The sequence below is a fragment of the Monoraphidium neglectum genome, assembly GCF_000611645.1.
Source record: "Monoraphidium neglectum strain SAG 48.87 unplaced genomic scaffold scaffold00861, whole genome shotgun sequence".
In the NCBI taxonomy this organism is placed as follows: domain Eukaryota; kingdom Viridiplantae; phylum Chlorophyta; class Chlorophyceae; order Sphaeropleales; family Selenastraceae; genus Monoraphidium; species Monoraphidium neglectum.
In genome coordinates, this window is record NW_014012767.1 from 2,587 (window position 1) to 19,993 (window position 17,407).

The 17,407-nt window shown below is 64.7% G+C and overlaps 3 protein-coding genes across 3 annotated transcripts; 1 reads left to right on the forward strand and 2 right to left on the reverse strand.

Moving 5' to 3' along the window:
- Positions 1-542: 542 nt before the first annotated feature.
- Positions 543-2,258, reverse strand: MNEG_5663 (CUG-BP- and ETR-3-like factor 5; the record flags this gene model as incomplete). Its single annotated transcript, XM_014045859.1, has 6 exons — positions 543-719; positions 909-986; positions 1,337-1,394; positions 1,664-1,788; positions 1,970-2,128; positions 2,223-2,258. The coding sequence occupies 6 exons, from the start codon at positions 2,256-2,258 to the stop codon at positions 543-545; spliced, it is 633 nt and encodes a 210-aa protein (XP_013901313.1).
- A 2,958-nt stretch (positions 2,259-5,216) lies between these two features.
- On the reverse strand, positions 5,217-5,699 carry MNEG_5664 (hypothetical protein; the record flags this gene model as incomplete). Its single annotated transcript, XM_014045860.1, has 1 exon — positions 5,217-5,699. The coding sequence occupies one exon, from the start codon at positions 5,697-5,699 to the stop codon at positions 5,217-5,219; it is 483 nt and encodes a 160-aa protein (XP_013901314.1).
- A 1,754-nt stretch (positions 5,700-7,453) lies between these two features.
- MNEG_5665 (hypothetical protein) lies at positions 7,454-16,169 on the forward strand (the record flags this gene model as incomplete). The annotated part of the gene is made up of 16 exons (XM_014045861.1): positions 7,454-7,523; positions 7,707-7,878; positions 8,112-8,302; positions 8,654-8,810; positions 9,058-9,659; positions 10,080-10,191; positions 10,378-11,014; positions 11,387-12,033; positions 12,359-12,497; positions 12,691-12,801; positions 13,308-14,129; positions 14,382-14,459; positions 14,705-14,749; positions 14,948-15,475; positions 15,714-15,823; positions 16,076-16,169. The coding sequence occupies 16 exons, from the start codon at positions 7,454-7,456 to the stop codon at positions 16,167-16,169; spliced, it is 4,515 nt and encodes a 1,504-aa protein (XP_013901315.1).
- Between the last annotated feature and the right edge of the window lie 1,238 nt (positions 16,170-17,407).

Genomic DNA, 17,407 nt, shown 5'->3' on the forward strand with positions numbered 1-17,407 from the left:
ACGTGGCGGTCGTTCAGCTCGTGGATGGCGCGCGCCGCGTCCCCCGCGGACGACATCGTCACCAGCCCGCACCCCTTGCTGGTGGGTGCGCCCTGCGAGGGCGGGCGGCGGGCGGCGGGCGGTGCCGGGTCCGCGCGCGGAAAGGATGCCTGTGCTCGCCGCGCGCCGTTTCGCTGCGGGGCATTGAGCGGAGCTGGGGCGGGACACGGCGAGGGCCGGGCGCCGCTGGAGGGGCCGCGCGCGCTCTTGCCTGGAATGCGCGGAAGAGGTTGACGGCGGAGACGCGCCCGAATCGCGAAAAAAGGGCGCGCACGCTCTCCTCGGTCGCGCTGCGCAGCACGCGCGCGAAGAAGACCTGCGACACGCCGGCGGCGGGCCGGGCCAGTGAGCTGAGGGGCGGGGGCGCAGCCGCATGCGAGAGGCCCGAGAAGGCGCCACACCACGCCACATCTTGCACACAGCCACAACGCGCTCGGCAGCCCCGTCGCCGCCGTCGCGCGGCGCAGGCCGGCGCCCTGCGATGCTGTTTCGCGCGCTGCAGCTCAGCACCGCCGCGTCTCATATGACGTGGCCCCCCCAATCGGCGCTTGGCCCACCGAGCGGTCGTCCAACTGGTCCCCTGGCGGGCCGACAGCGTCCGCGCCCGCCTTAGTCGTGTTGCGCCGCGCCCGCAAGTCAGTGTCCGCCCACTTGACGGACAGCGGCGCCGCGGCGCCATCCTGCGCTTGGAAGGGGGGAGGCGCCGCCGTTGGGCGAGCCTGCGATGGCGGGTCCAGGTGCGCCTTGGCAGGCATGCGACGACGCGAGCGCAGCAACGCAGTCACCGCGGCGCCACCTGCGAAACACGCGGCGCCTTGCGAGGCGCAAGCAGCGGGCCGCGCGGTCAAAGCTGCGGTCCAAGGGCGCACCATGGTGTGCCGCTCGTCGAGGCTGTCCATTGCTGCGACCGCCTCCTCGCGTGACGCCATCATCACCAGGCCGCAGCCCTGCGCGACGGCAGGACAGCGAGGGCCTTGTTTGTGTGTGTGTGTGTGTGTGTGTGTGTGTGTGTGTGTGTGTGTGTGTGTGTGTGTGTGTGTGTGTGTGTGTCGCGCGGGAGGGCATGTGTACAGGACGTGCAAGATAACTGGCTCTGCTGGCCCAAGGCATGGGATGATTCCTCTGTTTCACCCTAAGCCAAAGAAGCCACACGCCACAAGTGTCCAGCAGTGGCCGCAGCAGCAGCAGCAGCTGCAGCAGCAGCTGCTAGCGGCAGCAGCAGCTGCTAGCGGCAGCAGCAGCTGCTGCTGCTGCTGCTGCACATGCCCGCACGCAACCCAACCGCGGCGCAACCCACCTTGCTAGCGCGCGTGTCGTGCTCCCTGAAGAGGCTGATGGTGTCTACCGTGCCAAACCTGCCCGGGCCAAAGCCACAAGAATGGGATGCGTGCCGCCCTTCCAGTGCTGCATCAGCAGGCCAGCGACAGGGGGCTGCCCGCGCGACCAGCATGCACATGGCTCCGCTGTTGTTGCTCAGGCTATGGAATCGCCACACCCCGCCCCTGCCAATCCCCGGGCCTGCCGCCCGCCTGCTGGCTGTACTGCTGCAGCAGCTGCCCCCTCGCGCACACCGCAAAGCTCATGGGCCAGCGTCCCTAAAAGGTGAGGCGCGAGCCCTTCGCACCTAGCAAACAGCGCCTCAAGCTCGCTCTCAGCCACGCTGAGTGGCGCGCGCGAGAAGAAGAGCTGCCTGTTGTCGGACGGCCCCGACCCAGCCGGGATGAACAGGCGGCTGCGCGCGAAACGGACCTGCATTGTTCACGGCGGTGGCCGGGCAGCGGGGGTGAGCGGTGGCTGGCCAGCTGTGTACCCCTTGATAAGCAGCTGGCGCCTGGTAGGGTCCACAGCAACCCAGAGCTCGCTGTGATGAGCCGCGTGCCGCTCCGGCCACGGCCCGCACACAGCAGAGGCAGACTGTTTTGCAGCTCACCTCGAGCGGCGTGGCTGCGCCGGGCAGGTGCACCCGGTGGTTGAGCTGCTCGATCGCGGCCTCCGCTTCCTGTGAAGTCTCGTAGCCGACGAACGCACAGCCGCGCGATTGGCCGGTAGCGCGCTCCCGCAGAATCTGGACGTCGATCACGGTGCCGCACTGCGGCGGCATGGATGATGGGCGATGCAGGGTGCCGTCACGTGCGCGGTCTGTGGACGCATGGCGCCTGCGGTACGCACGCCAGCCACTTCACCTGGTTGAACAGTGGCCTAAGCTGCGACTCGATCATATTTTTCGGAAGTCCCGCAACGTAGAGCCTGGCCATGTGCTCGCATGAAGTGGGACGCGGCCACTCCGGATCCCGCGGGGACTCGCCCTGAGACCCGTCGTCCGCCACCTGCGCCTGCAATGTAAGAAGCGTGCTTGATCCAGATTCCCCGTGCAGTCACGACGTGCCGCCACGAACTCCGTCAAGCCCAAAGGCATTTACCATCAGTACAGCTCCACTGGCAGGCTCCTGTGGTCCCAAGAGGACGGGGGCAAGGCCCCCGACCCTTACTCAGTTCAAATAGCCAACTCGTAGACACAGCAAGGAAGGAAAACGACGATCTGAAGCTCAATTTATGCTCTCGCTGCCTGTTCGCGAGAGAAAGTGCAGCTTATCAATGAAACATTTGAATACGAACGACCACCTGCATGCATGGACCTTGAAGTGTGGCCATCAACGTCCCCAGCTGCACTCGTAATTTCTCGACACTGCTTACTTGCTATTGAGGAGGCGTGGCCGGCAGTAGAGGTTCATAATCACTGCGCGAGACGGGTATCACCCGGATTTCTGTTTCTCCACAGCATCGCCGTTGTGGCGAGGCGCCGTCGAGCTGGGTGGCCGCAGCCCCGCACAACCGCTCAGCTCCGCGGCCGGTGCCCCCAGCACCCACCTGACGTTGCGTGAGGTGTTACGTTCAAAACCGGACCTTCAGGGTCATTCGCAGCCTCTGGCTGGAGCGTCTCTGTTTTGCAATCCCCTGGGAGAAAACATCTGGTCAGCAGTGCGCGTTCTCAGCTTACTGCAGTGGCTGCGCTCCAGGGGAGGAGTGAAGGAGCAGCTGTGGCAGAAGGCTAGCGGCTAAAGCCATGGCGCTGCTCAAAAAAAGCAGCACCTGGCAGACAGCGGGTGTGACACCAACTGCTTGCCCGAGACACTTTTGGGGTGGCAGCGGCCACCTTGCTTTCTTGTGCTTGGCACCACAAACAGTGATGGGTCAGCTACCCGACCCATTCCGCTCACCCATTGACAAAGCGAAGTCTGGTGGGCGCCGCGTGGTCGCTTGATGCGAGCCTGCACTTGCATTTGCACAGTGGTTGAGCGACCGTGCTCTGGGCCCCCAAAGCAGGCCGCCCATCAACACCACTGGTGTGTTCCCCAGTACTTGCGCACATGATTTTTTCTCCGATTTTCAGGGCACGCGTGCGACAGGGCGCTTTAGCTTGCGATGGGCTGCCGCGGCAGAGCCGTGGTGAGCATGCTATCTTCGTATTTCCATTAATGTCCCACTATTGTTTTCTTATCACGACAACCATCGGCGGCTTTTGCTTGTGGCTAGTCAGCTTGAGCAGCAGCCTCCACTCCACTGGAGCCGCTCTCGCTGTCTGGAAGGACACGCACCCCGTGCACACCGGCCGTCACGGGTGCAACCGGGTCACGCGGCTGCGTGGGCCTGCAAAGGCAGTCACCTGAAGTTGCATGACTGACTTGCATACCCTGCTGTCCAGCTGCTGTTGAGTGTACTCACCACAGTCCTGATACACATCAGACATCTCGCTCGCCCACCGACTGGCAGAAATGTTAATGCCATTCCAACAAGGGGCAGATTCACCACATGCATGCAGACCACCATTGGTCAATGACACCTCACGGCCAGGATGTCCCGTGCTGCTCCTTCTCCACCCACCCCACCACCCAGTGTGGTGTGCTCCCATACCGCCTGTCCCCACGGCGAGCACAGTCAAACGAGCTGAATTTTCTTTGCAGTAATTTCTGACTGATTTCACTATCTTGCTTATCACTGACCAGGACAACCCTGCCCCTTGTACGGTAGTGCCCATGCGTTTTTGTGGTCTCGCCCACACTTGAGTGTTGCACGATGCAGCCGGTCAGCAGCATCATTTGCAACTTGGACCACAATTTCCTGATATGAGTAAAGTTTGGTAGCGACTTTTCATTGTGGATGGCGTTCTTCAAATGTTGGTGCAAATGGTATGAAGTGAAAACATACAAAAACATATCACAAGGTCACCGGCTCGATGCTCGCATGCCGGCCAGCTGGCGCGCCCATTGACAGAAGATCGCACTGCGATGGCGTCCCGCGCATGCGCATGAGCATCCAACGGATTGGTTAGCGCTGCTACAGGTCACTGGCCCACAGCTGAGCCGAAACCGGCATGCATCACGGCTGCACACACTAGGCATCACATCACTCAGTGCCACACCCCTGCCCCATCATCAACTGGTTCAAACCGCATGCGATGACACGTGCGGGTTGTGTCGGGCAGCTTGCCAAGCCACGCCTGTGAAGTGGCGCAAGCACGCCCGTCGCGCGGGCGCCGCAATCGACAGATGCTGTGAATTGGTTTGTTTGTGATTGATCTGGAAGTCAGGCCGGACGGGTGGGTGACCAATTGTTGAGTACGCTTTCCTGCACTCAACACATTCAATCAGGCAGTGGCTGTCACCATGCCAACACAAGAGCACATTGCCTGGTGAGCAGCTGCCTCTGGAGCATAGTCGCTACGACACCCATGTGAACGAGAAGCGCTTTCGCCGCCAGCCAGACAGCCGATGGGATGCATCTCCTCGTCAATGCCTGGGACGTTGGTGCACTGCCGCTGTGCTGCACGCGCTGTCGACGCATCTTGCCGACCTGTGGGGGCGCGACGAGCATGGTTGCATGGGTGCGTCACATTGCAACACACGCAATCAAGAGAGGAGCCTCTAAGCTCAGCCAAATACCAGGCGGCATTGCTGCTGGGAGGGACTAAATTCGCAGTGGACCCCAAATTTCGTTGCAGGCATGTCTGACGAGCAGAACCTGTGTGTGCATCATTCACCTTGTTCTTCTGTGCCGTGTCCTGTCCTGACTGGTCGCAAGTTGACTGATACCGCTGCAGGCCTTAGTGAAGGCTCAACGCCACCCGCCTGCAGCACCTGAACTGCGTGTCACGCCTCTGATCTGTCAGCCCGGCCCCCTTACCCGTGCACAGGACCCTTGCCAAGCCCGCCAGCATTGCCCCGGCTGCTGCCCCCGCTGCCTGCAAAATCGCCGCTGCCGCCAAAACTAGGAGTACCGCCCGCGTCACGCGCCGCCGCCTCTTCCTCAATAATTTGCTGTCGCCGCTTCATAAACTGCTCCACTGTCTTCTGCACTGCGTCCCTGCCGGTGACTAGCATTTTGCTGACCAGCTCTGGATCGTCCTCGCGGCGTGCAGCCTCGAGCTCCTGACGCGCGCTGCTGCGTATGACGTCGCGCCAGACTCGCCCATGCTGGTCGCGCCAAACAAAAAGGTTGGAGTATCGAAGCACGTCGCGGTAGAGCGCGAGGGCCTCTCTGCGCGTGGTAAGCAGCAGGGGCCGCTGGCTGCCGTCCCTCTTCTTGGGGCCGCGCACAATGGTGCTCTCAATCAGATCAGCGACCTCGCCGTCGTCAGCACCGATCTTGCCATCAGAAAACATGCGTGATTGCTGCAAGGCCGCCAAGTTACTCGCTGACGGGTGCAAGGGCGTCGAGGCGAGCCAGGCAAGGCGGAGGATTGTTGCCATGATGTACCAGAGAAAGGACTTGTTGTGCAGGTCCTTGAATACTGCTGTCGTGGATATCTGTTCTGATCAAACAGGCTGAGGCTGGCTAAGGCTGCCTGTGTGCCTGCTGCGCTGAGGAGGCGTGCTGTGCTCGTTCTGGCAGGTGCTGGCAACACCCGAAGCTGGACCACCTTGTTGCAACTTATGGAACAGGATACGAAGGCACGGGGGCCATTTTCTCATCTTTTATGTACAGTAGATGCTAATAGGGCGTGCTGTTGTGCAGCCACAGAAACTGACCAGCTCACATCCTGCCACACCCAGGGCCCAGGAACCACGGGCCCAAGCACACCCAGCACCACACGGCCCCATACCACCTGTTCACGACAACTGATCAGTGGTGGTCATCATGGCGGCCCCCAATTTTGCTCCACACTAGTGGTACAGGGATGAGCTGGCACCAACCCGAAGTGCTGTGCATGCCAGTGCACCTTGCCTGCTGTGGCGGATGTTTTGCATAGATAGGTCACGGTCGAGTGACCCCTACCATCAGGGCACAGCACACTAGCCTGCCAAAAGCAAGGCGTAAAGGTTGCCGGGCCACTAAGACCTGGGGCGCAGCTGCTGACGCGCTCTCCGGTGCCTGCGGCGCCGCGCTCAAAATGAATGCCTGCATTCTAGACGCATGCGGCTACTGCTGCTCAAGGCCAAGATGCTGAAAGCTGCAGTTGATGAGTATCACAAGCTGAAAATTGCGCGGGTTGCGAGGCGCAGGTGCTGGAACGTCGTTCCCAAAATCGGCAACCAAGAGGCCGCTTCCCTGCGGAGTAGGGACAAACACAGGGTTGTCGGGCACAGTGTGTTGCACTGTGGTGCCATGTGGCTCTGTATGGTGTGGATGGGTGGGTCGGCGGGCACTGATTCAGCCAGTTGCAAGCTGCAGCACTGCGAGGACCACCTCGTGTGAGCAGTCTGGCTGGTGCTTTTTCAACTAGCGTGCGCGGGACGCGCATCTCAGCTCTTACATCACCAGGGTTTTGGCACCCTTGAGCATGGGTGCCTCATCATGGGTCACCAAACCCTTTTCCCCTGATTTGTTTTGGACCCGCGGTGCAGTCACTGTGAACCGCGCCATGCATAGCCGCCACACACTTGGATTGAAAAAGATTCGCCTTTCATGGGAGCATTGAACCTGCCTCTAAAGCGGCCTTACAACAAGGAACCTCTGCGATCCTCTGTGCTTTTATGCGAGGGGTTTGATAGGGTTTGCGAAGGCGGATGGGGCAGTGTCGAGATGTTTCAGTTTGGCTTGTGCACGCACTGAAATTCTATACTCTTTAACGGCGGGCTTGTGGCAGGGGAGGGGGCCCGCGATGCTAATCCAAATAAAATTCAGAACACCAATTCAGGTTAGGCAGCAGGCGGGGGGGACACAAGTGGCCCTGTCACCCGTGCGGGTAGCACGGGTGACAATGCCCCTTTCGGCCGCGCACCGCGCATTTCGGTGCGGCGCGCGACACGCATCCAGTCAGCATGGCCACAACCAATCGGGATCATTAGATAATCATTATTGACGTGCGGTGAGCTGTGACGCAATAGACGAAGAAAAGAGCCGAGTTCTTCACAGCGTTATGGAGCGCAGTTTGGGCAGTTGAGCGCGTGAAAATCGTCACGAAGGACGTTTAAAGATGGCCTCAGGGGGCGTGGACGGCTTCTGCGCCCCCGCGGCCTATGCCCCCCCGCATCTGGCCCTGTCAGGTGAGCGGAACGGCGTTGATGCGGTGTGCGTGACAGCAAACATATGCAAAAACTTCACGTGACTCGTGCACCCGCCGTTGCACCGCAAAACAAGTGACGGCATGATGGTGCGTCGCGCAGAGCTGCCCGCTGGCCGTGCCGCTGCCCACCCAGCCCGCAATGCGCACTCCCCAAATTCTGCAGCGACGCTCGCGGTGCTGCTGCCGCTACTGGGCCTGGGTCGGCGCTTCGCCTACAGCCAGCTGCTGCAGCTGCTGGTGGTGTCGCAATATGCGTGCGCAGCCCTGCTGGTCTGCCCGGCGGGGGGGACGCCTCGCAGCTATGACCTCTTGCCACCCGCATACTATGCCGTCGGGTAAGAAGATTGCAACGCCACATGACCTGGATTTGCGCGCGTGGCTGTGACTCCGGGCGTGGGTCAAGGCGGGCAGCCGTATCGCCGGCCGCTGCTGGTGTCGGACCCGGCTCATTTGTGGCAGGGACGTCTGCTGCACCTGGGGTGGCAACTGCGAGACCTTAGGCCACACGGATCAATATGAAACTAACTTGCCGGTCCGCCACCCGCACGTGCCACGGCGCGCGCCGCAGGGGCGCCATGGGCGCAGCGGTCCTGCTGCAGTGCACTTCGGCGCTGCTGTCGTGGTACTTCCGGCTCTTCAAGAGCATGCAGGCGGCGGATGTCTGCTTCAATCTGGCGCATATCACCGCTGCGCTGGGCATCGGTGCAGCGGCGCATGTCAGCTGGGACCTGATGCTGGTGGTGGCGGGCATCATGCCGGGTGAGGCATACGCAGCGCGCACAGCACGCAGAGCGGGCGAAACATGCGCGGCGCGCAAGCAGGGGACGCGGGGTATGGACAGCGCACGGGACGCCTGGAGTTTGTTCAGGAAGTTGCAGCATGCGGCGGTGTCCTTGCCTTGCCGCGGCACAGCGTGCGCGGCATGTGCGGCAGCTGGCGACTTGTCGGCGCAGTGGAAGCTTTGATTCGGGTCCATCCTCCGCGCGGGCGTTGGAAGGAGGGGCCCTGTGCAGCACAGCTTGAGGCCTTGCTCAGCGCCATTTCTGCACCTGCCCCTGCTCGCGCTTCTCACTACCCTCCGCCCAAAACGCCCCCACGTCGGCCTTGCAGCCACTTCATCCCCACTCAACTATGCTTGGGAATGGGGGTCGCTGGTGGTGGGGGTGGTGCTGGTGCGGCAGCTGGGGGGCCTGCCGTGGCACCACGTGCGGCTGAAGATTGTTGGCGTGGCGCTGCTCTTCAGCGCGATCCTCATGGCGCTCATGAGGTGCGCATGCGGCCCCCATGTGGCCCCACGCAGGATGTTGTGTGTGCTTGCATGCGGCCCTAGGCGGCCCACCGTTGTTTTTGGGTGCGCAGATTCTGCCACATGCGTGCACCGCGCGTGTGCGCTGCTGCGTGCTCCTGCTAAGCGTGCCTCCTTCACTGAATTGCCTGCCGTGTGGGCGGCTGCATCTGCAGTAAGCTGCCGCTGACAGTGTGCGCGCCACACAAAACTGCGCTGGCGACCGCAGGCGCAGCCACGGGTCGCCGACGGTGTACGTCTACAACAGCCACCTGGTTACCCTGGTGCAGCTGCTGCTCCTGCAGGCGGTGGGCCACCTCGAGCGCACCAACCCGATGCGCCCGCCGCGGCGCCCGCTCAACCCGCTCGCGCCGCTGCTGGCCGCGGCTGCGAGGTGGCGGCAGCGGCGGCACGAGGCGCGGCGGGAGAAGCAGACTGCGGCCGCGGCGGAAGGGGATGCGGCAGCAGCGGCGGCGGGCGCGGCAGCGGCGGGCACGGCGGCGGGCAGCAAGGGAGCGGATGAGAAGGCTGGGGATGCCGCTAAGGGGCTGGCCGGCGATCAAAAGCAGGCCAACGGAGGGCAGAACGGCGATGGCAAGAACGCCGATCAACAGAATGGGAGTGTTGCGCCCAAGCCACCGCCGGCGGAGCAGCAGGGCAAGCAGCAACAGCAGCAGCAGGAGCAGCAGCAGGAGCAGCAGCAGCAGCAGCAGCAGCAGCAGCAGCAGCAGCAGCAGCAGGAGCAGGAGCAGCAGCAGGGGAAGGCGGCCGAGCCGAAGCCCCCGAGGATTGTGCCCAAGGTCCCGCCAGCATTGGATGATGTCCTGTCGGGTGCGCATGCAGCATGCTGGTTGATGATAGGGGGGCAGGGGTCTGGTGCATGCAGGGGGCTGCGCGTGCAGCTGCAGGGCTGCCCTGCGCACGGCGGAGACTGCGCGAGGAGGGGCAGATGCGCCAGCACCACCGCTGCACAACTACGTCGTGCTTTCGTAGAGGCGATCATTCTGCATCCGCGCATCGCGCCGCGGCAGCGCTCGCCGCGGCCGCGGCGCGGGCATGCCATGCGTGCCGCCGCCGCTGTCGCCGTGGCGCCCTGACTTGGCGTTTAGTGCCAGCGGCGGCCGATACCCGGCCGCTTGCCGGCGCCCCGACTCTCCCCCTCCCACCTCACATGCCCATTTCTCCCTTCCGACGAGGCCCCGCCCCTGCAACCGCGCCCCCCTCTCCACGGCGCAGTCTGCCGCCTTCCAGCGCTGGGGAAGCTGTTCATGCTCCACCTGGGCCCCAACGCGCCGCCGGGGCAGGAGGACGCCATCTCCAGCGGCGCCTTCAAGGTCCCCTTCAAGGCGGGGCCGTCCGACAGGTGCGCCCTCGCTAATATCATCTTTTCTTGCTTTAATCCTTTTGCGGAGACACCCAAGATGCACCTCCAGAGGACACGGTGGTCTGCGGTTGTCTGGCTGGGGGTACGTTTGCATGCTGGCCCGCACGCGCCGTCGCTGCTTGACCCCAATCCACGCGCCACGCCACGCCGCCGCACCCTTCACAGCGACTGGAGCTCGTTCTGGGCCGAGAGCGGCGCCGCGGGCGTCCCCGCGCGCCACAAGCAGCGGGCCGCGGACCTTCTGGGCAGCTTCCCGCCCGTCTTCGACACCGACGCCGTGCTCGAGCGCGCCGCGCCGCCCGGCGGCCCGCCGGCCGCGGCCACGATGGCGGCGCTGGAGGGCCTGCTCAACCGGACGCGCCCGCTCGCGCGGTTCCAGCAGGCGGGGGACGGCCGGCCGCGGCCGCACGGCATCCACCCCTTAGTCCTGCAGAACCCCATGGTCGACGAGGCCGCGACGCACGCGGCGATGACGTTCATATACACCACCGCGACCCGCGGCGCGTCGCGCGGCCTCTGGACGGCGCTCGCGAAGGTGCCGCCCGGCGGGGCCCTCGGGTTCGGCCCGCTGATCTTGTCTGCGCCGCAAACAAATGAGGCGTCGATTGTGGAGGCCCTCAACATGGTGCTGGGCGGCCAGGAGTACTGCAACCTCAACCCCGGCGCCAACGCGGCCGCGGGCGCGTCCGGCGCGGCGGGCGGGGCGGCGGGCGCGGCGAGCCGGCTGATCACGCGGGACATGCGGGAGCGCGCGCAGGCGGGCATGCCGGCGCTGCCGGCGGCTCTGAGGGGGGACCTGCAGGTGGGAATGACCACCTTGGAGCCTGCGCGTGCGGGACGCTCGAGTACGGGCGGTTTTGTGGGTGCTTTGCAGCCATGCTCCCTTGCTTTGGTGGGGCACCTCATCAGCCTCAACGCCCTCGACACCCAAGCCCCCGCCCTTGACCCAACAAGCCAACATCCCACGCCAGCGCCCCGCGGGCGTGTGCGGCTCGCCTCTGCCCACACCCCATCTTTACTACCTCCCATCTGCATGTTTGCACCTCCACAATTTCACGCACGCACTCACGCACGCACGCACGCACGCACGCACGCACGCACGCACGCACGCACGCATGCACATACACTACTCACTACTGCACGCAAACACACGTGCACTGTCAAAACCCCCCAGGAGCTGCTGAACCACATGGAGGGCGGCCAGGTCGCGGTGCAGCTCTGCCCCCGCGCCTCCCTCACCGGCGAGACCCCCTGCGGCCACTACCTACGCGTCTGGGCCGTCGCCGCGCCCGCGACGCCGGCCGCGGGCGGCCCGGGGTCGACCGTCACCGCGTCGGGGCAGCTGTTCAGCACCGGGGGGTCTAACCTGTCGGCCATGAGCTCGACGGCCAACATGACCGCCATGCGCACGGTCACGGGGCTGACCAACACGGGGCAGCTCATGTCCGGCGTTGGCATGTCGACGCAGATGACAAACAATCTAACAGAGAACATTGCCGCGCGCTGGGGCGCCGGCGGCGCCGCCGGCATCAGCGGCTTCGGGCTGCGCCAGCCGGGGCACCGCGCCCGCACGCGCCGCCCGTCGTTCGGGCCGCGCGCGTCGCTCGACGCGGCGCGGGCGTCGCGGCGGGGCAACGAGATGGGGCTGACCTCGGACGCGAACCTCAGCGGTGCAGTGCTGATGTCCAGCCTCTTCACAGGGACGGCGGCGCCGGAGGACAACAACGGGCTGGGGATTGGCACCACGTTCAGCGGCCAGCACACGGGGATGAACACGCTGCGCACCAGCTTTGGTGCGCTGGCCAACAGCATCGTCAACAGGTGGGGCTTGAGGGTTTCAGGGTTCAGGGTTCAGGCTTCCAGGGTTGAGGGTCTAGGGTTTGAGATTGGGCCCCCTCATCGTCTGGCGCATCAGACCGGGGGCCTGCGCGGCTGCATGCGCGTTTGCGCGGGGCAGGGGCTTTTGGCGGGGCCGCGCTTTGCGGCGCCCGGCGATGCGGGGGCGGTTTCCGCCGGCGGAGCGCGCCCTGCCCTGCCACGGCTGCCGCTCCTCGCCCCCCCGGGGCCACAAGCACGTGCGCGCCGCCTGCCCTCTGCTGCTTTCTACCTGACGACCAACCCCTGCGGCTTTGCCTGCGTCATGCAGCGCCTACATCGACAACACAATGACGGGCATGGCGCTGGGCAGCGACGGGCGCCCGCTGGACGCGTCGGAGGCCAACCTGCGGCCCGTGGCCATGCATGCGTTCGACCAGGCAAGCTGGCGCCGTGCCCGCGGCGCGCACGTGCGGTGTGCGGTGCCTTTTCGGCTCGCCTCGCGAGGCCAATCGGATGGCCTCGATTTCAGCAGCCTTTGGCCTGGTGAAAAGCACAAGGCGCAGGGCTGTCTAGCGCTCAATTTCCGACCAAACCAACGCCGCCGCGCCTGCTCGCCCTATGGCCCTGCGCACACGCGCGTGCCATGTGACACTCGCGCAGGTGGTGTCTGGTGCGGTGACCACGTTTGACGATCTGGCACAGGTCGCGGCGGAGGTGTCGGGCATCGCCTACACATTCTTTGTCGATGAGACGTGCCCGTCGGTCGCCGAGGTGTGTGTGTGTGACATGTCTCTCTTGTGTGTGTGTGTGTGTATGTGTGTGTGTGTGTGTGTGTGTGTGTGCGCGCGCGCGTGCGCGTGCGTGCATGCGCGCGTGTGCGTGCGTGCATGTGCGTGCGTGCGTGCGTGCGTGCGTGCGTGCGTGCGTGCGTGAGTGCGTGCGTGCGCGCGCGCATGGAAACGGAAAGGAGTGGAAGTGACCGTGTGTCTTCTATGTGCGTATATGTACACACGCACGTGTGCACGCGCGCGCGTGTGTGTGTTGGGATGTGAGCGCGTGCGTGTACGCCTGCATGCACGCGTGAGGAGTAAGCACGCTTCTCCGCGCCTGCATTGAGTGCGGCACGGCTCATCACCGTTGCGGGCGGCTGCCCTCTCGCCGGCACTCATGCTGCCCCGCGCCTGGCTGCGCTGCTGCACTCACATTGCGGGCTCAACCGCGGCGAAGTGCTTACAATCTCATCAACCCCCGTGCATCACGGTGGCGCGCACGCGCAGGCGCTAATCCACAGCTGGCTGTGCCTGAAGGGCCACTCTGTCGGCGCCTGCCGCCTCGCCGAGTCATGGTGCACGGCCATGCGCCAGGCGCTGCAGCAGGAGCTCCAGCGCGCCGCCGCGGCCGCCGCTGAGCAGGAGGGCGGCGCCGCCGACGCGATCTCAGCCGCGCCGTCCGCGCCGCCGTTCGTGTCGGAGTGCCAGGTCGCGGACATGGCGGCGCTCACGCCTTCTGAAATTCTGGAGATGGTCGCGTGGGCCGCCGCCTGCCCACGCGGCGACAAGACCGCGCGCGCGCTCGCGGCGGCAGCGGCGGCGGAGGACCCATCTGCGCTGTACCACGGCGCCGCGCCCGTCCGCGGCCCTGGGCAGCGGCACGCCGTGGGCGTCGCAGGCGATTCCGGGCTGGCGGATGCAGGCGGCCTCGAGTCGGAGCCGATTGCCCCGCAACACCTGCGGCACCTGCTGCGACAGCTGCGGCTGCGGCTGCTGTCGGGGTCGGTGGACGGCACGTGGATGCAGGCGACGTTCCCGCATTGGCGGGCGAGCCTCCGGCGGATCATGGTCAACGCCCAGATCAAGCGGCTGGAAGCCGAGCGGGCGGAGGCCGAGGGCCGCGGCGGCGAGGGCGAAGGGGAGGAGGGCGCGGGCGAGGAGGCGCAGGAGGAGGAGGAAGAGGAGGAGGAGGAAGAGGATGAAGAGGAGGGGACCGGCGGCGCGACTAAGGTGTCGCAGGCGGCGGTGGAGGCGATTTTGGGGGCGGCCGCGGGCTGGTGCATCGAGCAGCGCGCGGTGACGACGGGCACGATGTCGCTGCTTCGGCAGGTGAGGAGGCGCGGGCTGGGGTTGTGTTTGAGACTTTGAACGGGGCGTGCCGGTCTAAGGCCACGCCCGGCGCCGGCCCGGCGGACGCAGGCCGTTTTGTGGGCTGCGGTTCGCCCCTTGCCAGGCACCTGTGTCTGCACATGGTGGCGGCGCAGGCGCCCGCGCCGGCCCTCTTCGCGGCGGCTTGCTCCAATCGCGCGGCTTCCGTGGCCCATCCCCCCTCCTCCCAACAACCCCTCGCTCCTCACGCAGGTCCAGAGAATCTGCCTGGAAGCTGCCGTCCCCGCCCTGCTGGACGCGATCCTGGAGTGTGCCAAGCACAAGCCCGAGGTGGGGCTGGTCGCGCCGCCCGCGTGGGCTGGGGTTGCAGCAGCGTCGGTGGTCTTGGTGGTGGAGTTGAGGCGTCGCACTGGACCCGGTCTTGTCAATGGACCTCTGGGCGGCTGTGACTGAGCAGCGACGCGTGCGGCAGAGCTGTGCCGTGCTCCTTTGCATGACCTGACCAGGAATCCGCGCACACCCCTGTGCTAACACCCACACGAACCATCTCGTTCTTGTTCACCAAATGCTTACAGGAGTACATCTCTGACATTGACCTGCTGACCGTGTACCTCGAGCAGGTCAGCCGGCCTGATGCACCACTGATTTCGGCCCGATTCCGGCCGGACTGTCCCTGCACTCTCAGCGCCTGAAACCTCCTCTCGCACCTGCTGACCCGGCAATCTGTCTGACTCTCTCTGTCCCTCGTCACTGGACCCCTCCCGTTGCTCCCTCACCCCTTTCACATTCCCCCCTGTTTTTCAATTCCGTAACCCCAGATCGGAATCGCAAACGAGGTGATGCAGTTCTTCGGGCTCAACAAGTTCCGCCTCGGACGCATCCTCTGGGCCCGCCACCGCACGCACCTCCCCAGACCAGGCGCCGCCGACGATGCGGCCTCGGACGGCGCGGCGGACGACGCATCTGAGGACTCGACTGCCGCAGACCTCTTGTCCGAGGCGGCGGCGGCAGCGGCTGCGGCGGAGCGCGTGGCGCCCAAGGGCGGCGCCGCGCTGCTGGGCGCGGGGCAGGCGGCCCCGAATCCGGCCCCGCAGGAGATGACGCGGCCGGCGGCCAGCAAAAACGCCGGGCCCGAGAAGCAGCAGGGCCAGGCGGGCGGCAAGCAGGAGCAGCAGCAGCACCAGCAGCAGCATCAGCAGCAGAAGGACGCGGCGTCGGCCGACGCAGCCAAGGCGGCAGGGGCGGCTGCGGACAAAGACGAGGATGCGCGCCCTGCGCCGGCGATGCCGCCGGACGACCCAGATTCGGACGGCGCGGCCCAGCACACCGCGCTGTTCTCGCTCTGGGTGGGCGTGCCAGTGGGGGTGCTGTTATATGGAAAGAGGACCTTGAGGGATCCTGGTTCCTTTGCAGGCTTGCGCGCCCCGCGGCGGCTCAGCTGCCATTCATCCGATTGGACCTCCTGCCTGCCATGCCGCTGATCCCCCTGAAGAAGTGGCCTCCAAAACTAGAGGGGGTGGTTATTACAACCACCGGCACTCGTCCCTAAACGGCTGTGGTTCACCCCTCAAAATTGGCCTGCAGGTGGGGAACGGCCTGTTCTGGGTGGTGCCCTTCCTGCTGCAGTGGCTCGCATCCCGGACGATCGGCAGTGGCCTCATCGACAACGGCCGCCTTGATGACAAACACTTTGGGTGCGGAGGCAATGGAGGGGGCAGGAAGGGAGATGAACGCATCGAGGCCGCGTCCGACGCGACTGTGCGGGCATGGGAGCGCCGCTTTCCGCATGCGGCTGCTGGTTGGATCGCAAGATGGATGCTGCTTCAGTGAGCGCGGCGTTCGGTGTAGGACGGACCACCGCTGCGAGCGTTTTGTGTGATGTGACGAGCAGCTATGCAACCGCATCTTCTCACTGAACTTCACGCCAACCATTTGATGTGCGACAGCTGGATGGTCTGGTCCTTCTTCATGGCGTACTTCGTGGCAGGAGGGTACTACAATTTGGTCATGCACTTGCAGCTCTACCACAGATGGCGGTGAGCAGGGCGGCAGCGGCTCCCGCCCCCACTGCCGGCGGCCCTTTCCAACCTGCAGGGAGCGATGCACCTGCCTTGCCAGAGCTGTTGCCGCGCAGTGCAGACCTTGAGCGCAGCTCCCACGCCCAACCTTAATGTAACAAGGACGCCTGCATTCGCCTTGCCATGTGTTTTTCACCCCCTCCTGCTCAGCCTGATCGCCACACAAGCTCATACCGTCGCCCGCCTCCCAAGCACCCCAGCGCCCCAAAATCCTTCCCACACGCCAAGCATCGAACCTCCGTCACGTGATCCACAATCCTCCACCCAATCCCCCCCGGACCAGGTTCTCTATGCCGTCCATGCTGATGGCCATTGTCCAGGGCCTCGTCAGCTCCTTCTTTATGTATGCCGCCGCCTGCGGGTTCATGGTAGCGTACGCGCTGCTGCGCTACCGCAGCATAGAGATGGCATGGTTCACGTCGGCGGCGTTCTTTATCATGTCGCTTTACATCACGCAGGTGCGTGTGTGGGTTTGTTTCCTGTGTGGGTGTGACATGTATGTTGTGTGTGTGTGTGGTGTATGTGTTATGGGTGGAGAATGGTGTGGGTGTGTGGGTTTGTGGGCGTGGGGGTGTGTGGGTGTGTGTGTGGGGGCGGGGGAGGGGAGGGGCAGGCGCGCAGCGCCCGGGAGCGCATATGGGGGGCCAGCCTGCGCGGCGGCAGGCGACGCCAAGCGGCAAGCTGGCCCCCAGTTGCTGCACAAACATCCGCCAGCTGCCGCCTCGATGGCGCGACATCACGGCATTTGTTAAATTGCATCTTGCGCGCGCATCTTGGTCGTCTTACGGTGCTCCCTTTCCCATGCCAATCATGACTCCTGATGCTGGTTCTGCTTTCGCACTAGGTCCCATCAAAGCACAAATTGCCCCAAACACCTGCTGCCCCGCCCCCCGCAGCTGCTCATGCTCTTCTGCTCTTCAACCGAAGCCAATGCCTGGACCAGCGTTCCCGGCCGCACGGTGCTCTTCATATTCTTCTTGCAGGCAGCAGTCAACCAGGTGGGGCGGTGGCGATGCCAAGCGCGCACAGTGTCAGGCGTGTCCTGGTGTGTATGTGTGTTGCATCTGTTCATGCAGTGTGCATGTATGTGTGTGTGTGTGTGTGTGTGTGTGTGTGTGTGTGTGTTTATGTAGTGTGTTTCTGTGCGCGAGTGTGTGTGGGGGGTCTGTGGGTGGGTGGGGGGGGGGGGCATAGTGGCAG